General features: G+C 30.2%; 1 protein-coding gene across 1 annotated transcript in view; it reads right to left on the bottom strand.

Annotated features, from left to right (window-relative positions):
* Positions 1-1,901: 1,901 nt before the first annotated feature.
* Positions 1,902-12,045, bottom strand: part of LOC107558365 (nidogen-1-like) — a gene marked incomplete at its 3' end in the record, with an annotated part of 32,380 nt that continues 22,236 nt past the window's right edge. The window contains exons 7-11 of the mRNA XM_016242025.1: positions 10,854-11,105; positions 9,129-9,329; positions 6,875-7,108; positions 4,604-4,768; positions 1,902-2,027 (exon numbers count right to left, since the gene is read on the bottom strand). Coding sequence (XP_016097511.1) covers positions 1,902-2,027; positions 4,604-4,768; positions 6,875-7,108; positions 9,129-9,329; positions 10,854-11,105 — 978 coding nt within the window. The remainder of the gene's footprint in view (positions 2,028-4,603; positions 4,769-6,874; positions 7,109-9,128; positions 9,330-10,853; positions 11,106-12,045) is intronic.

The raw sequence follows: 12,045 nt of genomic DNA, 5'->3' as shown, positions 1-12,045 counted from the left end.
CACAGACACACACACACACACACACACACACACACACACACTCTCGATCAGACGCTCTCTATTCTGTCTGAGAGCCGGCGGTTTCTGTGTCTGGTTTTTGGGCCCGGGGCCCTTTGGTAGTGGATCTGACACTGTAGTGGCATCTGCTATAGATGATCTATGTGACCGTCCTCCAGTCAACCACACAACAGTCATGACATTAGAACTTATATATTTTGCATACCAATCACAGCACACACTGGCCCAGCCGACCAATCACAGCACACACTGGCCCAGCCGACCAATCACAGCACACACTGGCCCAGCCGACCAATCACAGCACACACTGGCCCAGCCGACCAATCACAGCACACACTGGCCCAGCCGACCAATCACAGCACACACTGCTCCAGCTGACCAATATGTGAAAAATAATGTGTTTTTCGAACAAGCTAGTATGAGAGCCTGTTCTGGTGCACCCCCAAAACTAAATCAAGACTTTGTAAAAGAGCATAATAGGACCCCTTTAAAGTCAACATGAAATCCAGATGGACTTCTTTTACTATCTAAATATATGTGTCTGGTTTTATTGTGAATGATCCATTTATTTCTACAAAAAAAAATATTTATTATTATACATTTTTTCATTATGTTATCATTTGTAATATTTCTTTTAAACAAAACAAATCATTGTATCTGGTGCACTTTCATCAGTGCATGTTATTCTGATAAAATGTGCTTATTTTCATCAGTTATTTTTGTAGCATTGAGATACTATTAATATTTTGAATGAGGTTTTGGTTACACTTTATTTTAAGGTGTCCTTGTTACAGTGTAATTATACATTTAATTACTGAGTAATATTAATTAACTACATCTACTTACTATATGGTTCGGTTTTGGGTCACTAGCATGTAATTATGCATAAATAATTGTTATTATAATAGTAAGTACATGTAACATGTGTAACAAGGACATCTTAAAGTGTTACCGAGATTTTTATATATATATTTTAGTTTAGTTTTAGTTAATTTTAGTTAAAGTTTTAGTCATTTGTTGTGTTTTTGCCATTTAATATGTCTATATTAAGTTTTAGGTTTTAGTTTATGAGTAAAAATATAGATTTGTTTATTTTTTGTGAGTAAAATTATATTTTTAATAGTTAATATAATGTTCAACGATTTCAAGATAATTATTTTATTTTTAAGGCAGTATTACAGTGTTAAAAATTCATAAAAGGCCCTGAAAAAAAAACTATAAACAAACTTCAAAAGGCCTCTATTTATTATCTTATCTTATGTTTTTAGTCTTACTGTGAATGATTAATTTTTTATTAATTTGTATTATGTATTAGTATAAATTGATTTAAATTCATATTTTTAAAAAAATCATTTATTATTTATTTATTATTATTATATTAATAGTAATAATAATAATATATTAATTATACATTATATATATAATAATTAAAATATTATTATATAATTTATTTATTGTTTATTATTTTATGATTTTTTTATTTATTTTAATTAATTATAATAATTCATTTTAAATATATATATACAGGTATATGCCTATTTTTAATTGGATTTTTATTTTTATATTTTGTGTTTTTATTTTAATTTTGATTAGTTTTAGTAATTTTGCGTTGTGTTTTCCTTATTTTTTTCTTAAATATGTATATATCGTTTTAGTTTATTTTGTTTTAGCAATTAATTTAATTTGCTGAAATAAAATAAGCTGAAGTTTTTACTATATTTTATTTAATTTAATTTAATTTGAAGTAATGAAAAAGGGTTTTTTTATGGCTTGACTGCTACGTAACATCATAACAACCCTAGTTTTCATATAAGACTCACAGAAGTTAAAAAAGTAATTTCATGCTGACTTCAGAGCGTCACGCATACAGCACTAACACCTACCGGATCCAGGTGTGCAGCTGAAGCCGTCGCCGTGGAAACCAGGCCGGCACTGACAGGTGAAGGAGCCCTGGGTGTTGTGGCAGATGGCATCGCTATGGCAACGGCCCGGCTGGCACTCATCGATATCTGCATGCCACAGAGAGAGAGAGAGAGAAAATCCCATGCAAACAGCTCTATGTGCACAGCTTTATCGGCTCAGCCAGCCTCGACTCTTCAGAATCAGCTCTATATGAAGGAATGCACATCTGTTGCGTGTTATTAATGAAGTATGACCACCCTGCAGCGAATCGCTCACACAAACATACATGTGTGCAACACACCAGCCCTTCCTTACAGCTGGAGCGTCTCACACTGCTGTGCTTTCAGTCTGTATTGTAGAAAGCGCTGTAGAAATAAATGTGAGGTGAGTTGACGACTGTCTTCAAATATGGCTTCATCTGAACCAGAATAAGGATCATGCGTGATTGATTTGAAATCATCTCAAACAAATCAAAATCAACATATTTCTTATTTTAAATTTAATCCTAAACAACAAGGTTTTTGAAAGGTGAGTAAAAAAAAAAAAAAAAAAAACTAATAAAAATGGACAAAAACACACAACAAAATTACTAAAACTTTAACTAAAATTAAAGAGAAAAAAGCAAATATAAAAATAAAAACTAATAAATAAAAATTTATAATTATATAGACTATATAAACTATATAGACATATTATTTAAAAATCATAAAAATGACAAAAAAGCACTACAAAAATACTAAATCTTTAACTGAAATTAAAGTGAAAACAGAAAATATAGAAATAAAAACTAATAAATAAATGTATAAAAACTATATAGACATATTTAAAAAAAAAAAAATAAGAAGAAGAATGACAAAAACACAACAAAATCACTATAACTAAAACTAAAGTTAAAATATAAAAATAAAAATGAATAAATTGAATTTAATAAAAATTATATAGACATTTAAAAACAAAAATGAATAAAAATGACAAAAACACACAACAAAATTACTAAAACTTTAATTAAAATTCAAGTGAAAAAGGAAAATATTAAAATAAAAATGTATGAATATATAGACTATATAAACTATATAGACATATTTTAAAAATCATAAAAATAACAAAAAACACTACAAAAATACTAAATCTTTAACTGAGAATAAAGTGAAAACACATTAAAATATAAAAAAATATATAAAAAAAAAATTTAATAAATAAAAATGAATAAAAACTATAGACATATTTATAAAAAAAAAGACAAAAACAAAACAAAATCACTAAAACTAGTGAAAATATAAAAATAAAAACTAATAAATAAAAATTATATAGACATATTTTTTAAAAATATATAAAAATTACCAAAAAAAAGCACTATAAAAATACTAAATCTTTAACTGAAATTAAAGAGAAAACAGAAAATATAAAAATTAAACTAATAAATAAATTTATAAAAACTATATATATATAAAACAGCTAAAAATAATATATATATTTTTTTATTGTATACATATATATTACAGTGTTATATGTATATATATATATATATATAATAAAATATATTAACAAGTTAAACATATATACAATTTTTACATTTGTTATATATTTACATACATATAATAAATAATGAAAAATATAAAATTAATATATATTAAAAATACATGAAAAACAATATAAACATACAGTATATATTATATTTTAATAATATATTTAATAATAACATACTATATATTATATAATATATATTAGTTGAATGAGATTTTGAATGATTTGTTTTATTTTAGGGTGAAATATAACCCTAACAAGTTCTGGACAGTTTTTTTTTTGTGATTTACAAATTAATAAAGTGAATGTTAATTTCATATCGACTTTAAACTCTATTTATTTTAGATCACTCAGGGTTTTTGAGATGAAGTGCTTGTTAGAAAGAGCAGCAATAATTAATTTCTGTGTATATGCTCTGAAATATGTAAGTGCAGTTCATAAAAATAACGAGACCCAGATCTTCTCAAAAAGGGGGACAAATTGTGGACAAAATCATGCAGAAAGTCCTGGAGGCTAAACGTGTTTTCTTTGCACTAAATCCCAAAGAGAGGAAACATCCCATGAATTAAACACTGTATATACAGTACAGTCAGTGTTTGCACTGGATCATCGAGCCGTCTGTGAACCAGGAGGAGCTTTGAAGTCAAATTAAATTATAATACAGTGAGCCTGGAGCACAAAAGCAGTGTTAAGTCGCTGGGGGATATTTGTAGCAATAGCCAACAATACATTGTATGAGTCACAATTATACATTTCTCTTTTATGCCAAAAATCATTAGGATATTAAGTAAAGATCATGTTCCATGAAGATATTTAGTAAATCTCCTACCGTAAATATATCAAAACTTAATGTTTGATTAGTAATATGCATTGCTAAGAACTTCATTTGAACAACTTTAAAGATGATTTTCTCAATATTTAGATTTTTCTTTTGCACCCTCAGATTCCAGATTTTCAAATAGTTCAAATAATCGTCAAACGCCAAACCATACATCAATGGAAAGCTTATTCATTCAGCTTTCAGATGTTGTATAAATCTCACATATTGGTTTTGTGCTCACATATGATGTCTACAAGCAGAGAACAGCTAGATTTATCGGCGCTGAGATGAACGAGCTCTTCAGTAACTCAACGCAGACGTCTGAACACAAACACTGACCCAAGATATAAACCAGAGGATCGCTACCGTAACAAACCCGTCCGTCTCCGGTGAACCCAGCGGCGCATTCGCAGGTGAAGTCTTTGCCTTGAGCGGCACGACAGACGGCATTAGTGTCGCAGCCGTGTCTCCCGGTGAAACAGGGATTCTGCTCCGGGATTCCACCTGAAAAACACCAATAAACAAAACCTGAAGCCATTCAAACTATAAAGCATTTAACCCCTTAAGTGCCACCCCCCATTTTTGAACATACAGTAGACGTGAAAGTGCACTATCCAAACTTAAATTATTATAATTCATGCAAACTTTGGAATACAGCCCTACGGTTGGACTCTTTTTAAGAAGACAATCTGCAGATTACTATCATTTCAAAATATTAAAGTATCAAAAAGTTATAGAAGTTTAAATTTACTGTAAAGAAAATGCATTGTAGAAATTTTTTTTATTTTATATAAAGTAAATATTTTACAAAATATTTTTAAATCCAAAATTGATATAAAATTACAGCCTTGTGTCTAAATAAGTTATGTTCCAAATTTGAAGTTGATATTAAAAAAAATGTATTTAAGGCGTTATACCAAAAACAGCCACCGGGTGCCATCCAGATGCATTTTTTTGTCACGAAGGTCTAAAATTCTCTGTCAATATTACTTCTAGCAAAAAAATAACCACCAAATATGGAATCTTGAGACTCGGACCTTTCCAAATATATGTATTTTGTTCAAGATCATAAAAAAATGTGATTCTAAAAGACCGTAATACATTTTGTAACATGACACTTGACTCCACCCACTAAGGGGAGGAGACTAAAATATTTTAAAGTGCCATTTCCATGGTAAAGCAATGTCCGATTTAAAAATGGTTTTCACAGGATGAATTCTGAGGTTTTAAGCTTTCAAATGATATACATTTATGATTTCTAAACTATGTGATAGAGAAAAAAGACAACAACAAAAGGAGCCCCATTGGTGGCACTTAAGGGGTTAATTAAATATGAAATCACATCAAAAGCAGAGTCGAAGCATCCTCTTTCACTCTATTCTGAAAGATAAAATACTCTACCTCTTTCATTAAGCCAATAAAACAGACCAATAAAAGAATCCATAAAAATACGAGCTCCTTTTTTAACCCTGTCATTTCCATGCATCATTTACCCACAGCAGAGATACAAATCACTATTACAACAAATTACCATAACCTCAACAAAACCTCCTCAATATCACCACGTAAGAAATGATTCATTATAACCTACAATATATTCAACTTACAGTACACTGTAAAGCAATACATAACAAATCTCAACTACAAGAAGTAAAACATTTATATATACATTGCCGTTCAAAATTTGGGGTCAGTAAGAATTTTCATATTTTATAAAAACTTTTCTTCTGCTCATCAAAGCTGCATTTATTTGATTTAAAAATACAGTAAAAATTGTGAAATATTATTACAATTTAAAAATACTGTTTTCTATGTGAATATCTGTTAAACTGTAATTTATTTCTGTGATCAAAGCTGTATTTTCAGCATCATTACTCCAGTCTTCATTCTAATATGCTGATTTATTATCAATTTTGGAATATAAAAAAATTTTTTTTGGAAGCTGTGCTACTTTTTTCAAGATTCTTTGATGAATAATGAATAAAACGTTTTTAAAAAAGAACAGCATTTATTCAAAATATAAATATTTTGTAACAAAATACACTACAGTTCAAAAGTTTGGGGTAAGCTGATTTTTTTTCTTTCTATTTTAGAAAGAAATTATACTTTTATTCATCAAGGATGTGTTAAATTGATAAAACGTGATAATAAAGACTTATATTGTTAGATAAGATTTCTATTTTGAATAAATGCTGTACTTTTGAACTTCATCTGTGAATCCTGAAAAACAAAAATGCATCACAGTTTCCAGCACTGATAATAATCAGCATATTATAGTGATTTCTGAAGATCATGTGACACTGAAGACTGGAGTAATGATGCTGAAAATTCAGCTGCGCATCACAGACATACATTACAGTTTAACACATATTCACATAGAAAACAGCTGTTTTAAATTGTAAAAATATTTCACTATTTTTACTGTACGTTTTGATCAAATAAATGCAGCCCTGGTGAGCAGAAGAGACTTATTGTAAAAGCATTAGGAAATCTTACCGACTCCAAACTTTGAAACAGTAGTGTATGAGTCATTACCCAACACATATGTGACAGAACCCAGTGTTTAGTCGCTCTGTCGTGTGTTTCATTTGCTAGTTCTAGATTCCTTACTGTGGATGGAGCCGATCTTGTTGCTCATGGCGAAGCGGATCAGCTGGTTGCTGGAGTCGTACATGACGAAGATCTGGTCGACGCTGAGCTGTTGGCTCGCCGGCACAGCGCTCAGGACCTCCTCGTGCGGGCAGCTCTGGAACTTGATGCTCTGCGTCCACAAGAAGCTGTGTGTGCGAACGCTACCGTCGGGCATGCTAACGATATAGTCCCGCTGCGAGGAGGACGTAATCACTGAGAACATCACAGAGAAGAGCGAAGACTGAAATAGAGAGGGTGCCATTAAACCGCACAAGCTCATGTGTTCATATGTTTCATCTTTAGATTAAAAGGGTTTTTTAGGAGAACATAGAAAGCTGCTTGGCCTCAGTTTCTGTTGTTAGTAAGATAAATGCATGGTGCCGAAGGGGCTGTTAACACAGAACGCAATATTGCATTTTTAAAAATGAGAGATGCCAGGCAATCGAATGAGACAAAAAATGCATTTTAAAAAATTTGAAATGCATTTTTTTAAATTTAAATTTTAAATGTTTTTAGAAGCAGCGTCATGCATGATGCAAAAGACGCGAGGGCAACGGTCAAAGACGTCCGACAAGTGCATGTTTACGTAGAAAAAAAATAAAACAGAAAAGCAGCGCAGTAGAATGGAAAAAAGAGAATTTTTTAAATTTGAGATGCATTTATGTTTAAAATGTGACTTTTAAGTGTGCCATGTCATGCACGAGATGATGCACAAGATGCAACGTTCAAAGATCTTCATCAAGCGCATGTTTACATTGAAAAATATCAAAAAAAGAGTGAGTTATTAGCTTTACGTTAGACGTAGAACACCTGAATTACAACATTTAATTGGTGTATGTTAGTTTTACATTAGCTTTACCACATACATATAAATTTTTGACTATTTATATGTATAGTGACAGTATAAAAAGCATGATTTCAGCACAAAATTAAGTAAAAACAATGCACTGTACACAGGTTAATTATAGTGAACTAAAACTAAAACTTTAACCATAATAATAATAAAATCCATAATAAAATAAGTTTGAACTGAAATGAAATAAAATATATAAAATATAAACAGAACTGAAATAAAAATTTATAAAACTATATAAACATTAAAAAAAACAAAGCTAGCAAAAATGACAAAAACAAACAAAAAACAAATAAATAAATAAATTAAATTAAATGAAAACAGAAAATATAAAAATAAAACAAATTAAAAATAATTGTAAAAACTATAATAGGATATTAATGATCTCTGATACCTACGTAAACTTTTCCTAAACTATAACTATAACTTTAACCATAATAATAATAATAAAATCCATAATAAAATAGGTTTTAACTGAAATAAAATAAAATATATAAAATTTATAATTTTCTAAGTTTAACTTGATGTACAAAAATAAATAAAACTAAAACTGAAATAAAAATTTATAAAAAAATATATAAACATAAAAAAAACAAAGCTAGCAATAAATTACAAAAACAAACAAATAAATATAATTAAATGGAAACAGAAAAATAAATAAATAAATAAAACAAGTTCAAAATAATTTTAAAACTATAATAGTATATTAATGATATTGTACAGGCTAATTTACATCTCTGATACCTATATAAACCTTTCCTTAAAAAATAAAAAAATAAATAAAAAGCATAATTAAAATTGAGAGCACGTCTAATTAGGTGTAAATTACTAAAAAATTAGTACAATTCTGGTTTCCTTTTTTTTCACAATTACTATAAATTAACTTAAATCTTGTGTTAATCTAATTTCAATTCGTTCCAATATTCCTTAAAAATAACAGAAATGCATGCACTTTGACTGCAGAGTTGCAGATCCAATAAAACAAGTTCAAAATAATTAAAAAACTATAATAGTATATTAATGATATTGTACAGGCTAATTTACATCTCTGATACCTATATAAACCTTTCCTTAAAAAATAAAAAAATAAATAAAAAGCATAATTAAAATTGAGAGCACGTCTAATTAGGTGTAAATTACTAAAAAATTAGTACAATTCTGGTTTCCTTTTTTTTTCACAATTACTATAAATTAACTTAAATCTTGTGTTAATCTAATTTCAATTCGTTCCAATATTCCTTAAAAATAACAGAAATGTATGCACTTTGACTGCAGAGTTGCAGATCCGCTCCAGCTATCTTAGAGAGAGTTTGTATCAGAGAGACACTTTGAAACGAGGATATTTCTGACGGGTGTCATATATCTGAGAGGTTGTCTCACGGTTGCTGGAGTGCTGGTAAATCTCGCTGTAGGGCTCGATCTGGACCGTGGCTCCTCGAGGCACCTCTGGGATCCTGCCGTCCAGTTCAGTGCTGATCAGCAGGTGATCGTGCTCATCGATGCCGCCGAACTCCTGCCTGACGCTCAGCCGCTCGTTCCCGGGCTGGAAGACGACCTCGGCCTGCCGCGTGAAAACCCCTCCTGCCGAGACCAGGACCCAGGTAATCCATTTAGCTTATAAAAGCGCGGGAACATTGTTTTAAAATGTTTCGAAAACACCGACATGTCTAGTTTTATTGTCGTGATCATAACGTTGTTTAAAGGTTGCTGAAACGTTTCTCACAACGTTCCACTAACTTTATTTTTACCCAAGATATAACATTATTTGAACGTTTATTTTTAATATTCTAAGAACGTTAAAATGTCATCTTCTTGTCGTGATTATAACGTTATTTAAAGGTTGCAAAAACGTTTCTTATAACGTTCCACTAACTTTATTTTCACCCAAAATATAACGTTATTATAAACAAAATAATAACAACAATAATGATTATTATTATAAATCAATGCTATAATAAATATTATTAATTATTAAAAATCATTAATGATTAATGTTAATAATATTGTTAATATTATTCATATAATAATAATAATAATAATAATGAATATTATTAATAACAAAGCAGTAGCTGATTTTTTGACGATATTGTGTCATGGTTGGAAATCCAATTAATGTTTCAGTTAATATTATTAACTTAATTTAAACAATAATAACAACAACAATAAGTTGTGATATTGAAAAATGATATTATCAATATTAATTACAATAATAACACTAATCATAGTGTTAAAGGGGTCATCGGATGCCCATTTTCCACAAGTTGATATGAATCTTTAGAGTCTTAATGAAAAGTCTGTAACATAGTTTGGTTAAAATTTCTCAATGGTAGTGTAAAAAACACCTTTTTTACCCTGTCAAAAACAGCTCTTTTCAGATCAAGCCGTTTTGTAGCATTTTCCTTTAAATGTTAATGAGCTCTGCTAACTCCGCCCCTCTCTTCCGAGCTGCTCTCAGAGAGACTGTTTACTTTTAGCCGCATTCATCGTGAAACTTGCTAATTAGCACATTATAAAAAATTATACTCCTTCTGTAGATGAGGCTGGATCATGAATGATTCGCGCAAACATAGACGCATTTAGGTAGATCGGGGGAGCATGCCCTTCAGAAACAAACATAATCCACTGCGTCTTCAGCGGCTCAGATGTCGGGAGTAAATGACGACTGCTGTTCATTATTACATCCAACAACAGAACACCTCAATCGCTTAGGAGCCATTCTTGTCTACATCTGCTCCGGCGGTGAAACAATGGTGGACTGATGACAGTCACTCAGGGCGGAGCTAAGGTAAAACACTACTGTCAATCAAACTATCGTGGGAGGGACCTGTTTTGTGACGTCACACAGACATGCATCTGAGATCAGCTTGATTTGAGAAAGAGGTAAAGATTTTAGTAGATTAACAAAAAACACTGGGTGTATTTTTATCATTATAGGATGGTTGTGTACACACACATTTCAGTTCACACAAGTCGTAAAAGTGCATGTCCCCTTTAACATTTTAACAACTTTTTAATAGTTGTAATTCATTTTGTTTTTAAGAGACAAAGAGGAAGCTGAATAACAGGTCTTTAAAGTCGACTGAGCGGTTATGGATCAGGTCTCACCGATGCTGCTGAAGCCGTTGTGGTAGTCGGGCTGCTGCAGAGCGAAGGCCCAGCCGATGGCTTCACCGAGAGCCAGCAGAGGCTGCAGAGACGGACCGACGCTCGATGGGATGCTGCTGATGGCGATATACGCTCGACCGTCGTTAGTCACCACATACGAGTGCAGGTCGTTGTTGGAAAACTCCACAGGAGACGGAGAACCACCGACGTAGATCCTGCCGCTGACCTTCCCGTTCATCCTCTGAGGCTTGCCTGGAGGTTCGGAAAACAACGGGATCTCTCGCTGCTCAGATATGATATTCAGGGCTTTATTGTTGTTTAGTAGGAACGGATGGAGGAAGTTCATAGTATTGCATGGGATCAGGTTTATTATCATTAACTAAAGCTAAAACTTTAGTTCATTACCTGAAATAAAATAAATGTTAACTGAAATAACATACAATATTAAAAATATATAAAAAATTATTTTATTTCAGTTTGTTGTCAAAGCAACATTTTTTCATTTTTATTTAGTTTAACTTGATGTACTAAAATAACTAACTGAAACAATAAAATAAAATGACACAAAATGAATAAAAACTAGACATTTTTATTAATATTTTGAATTAGTTTTTATGTTTTCTGTTTTCATTTAAAAAAATTATTACCATTAGATTTTCTTTAATATGTCTATACAGTTTTAATTATATTTTTTCATTTCAAATTTCAAAAATGTTTGGTTTGGAAACTAAAATTTTATTTTATTCTGTTAACATTTATTTCAAGTAACTAAATGTTTTTTTTTTATGGTTTTAGTTTTAGTTAAGTTAAATTAAATAAAAATTAGAATTATTGCCTTGGCAAGCAGTTGAAATAAAATAAGCTTTATAAATACTTTTTTACATTTTATTTTATTTCAGTTAATGTTTATTGTATTTCAAGTAACAAAAACATTTTTATGCTTTTATTTTTAGTTTTAGTTAACTATCATAACCCTATTGCAAACTAAACAATACATATCCTTATAATGTATGTTTAGAGTTAAAACGATGTGACCCACTGTTATTTTATTATCATTAAAATATACTATTATCATTTTTTATTAATATTTTGAATTAGTTTTTATTTTTTTCATTTTCGTTTTAATTTTAGTTCAAGTTTTACTAATTATATTTACATTTACATTTAGTCGTTTAGCAGATGCTTTTATCCA

This window comes from Sinocyclocheilus grahami, unplaced genomic scaffold (genome assembly GCF_001515645.1).
Source record: "Sinocyclocheilus grahami isolate Dianchi unplaced genomic scaffold, SAMN03320097.WGS_v1.1 scaffold643.1, whole genome shotgun sequence".
Lineage (NCBI taxonomy): Eukaryota > Metazoa > Chordata > Actinopteri > Cypriniformes > Cyprinidae > Sinocyclocheilus > Sinocyclocheilus grahami.
The sequence above is the reverse complement of the archived record's forward strand: the minus strand, read 5'-3'. Positions and strand labels throughout refer to the sequence as shown.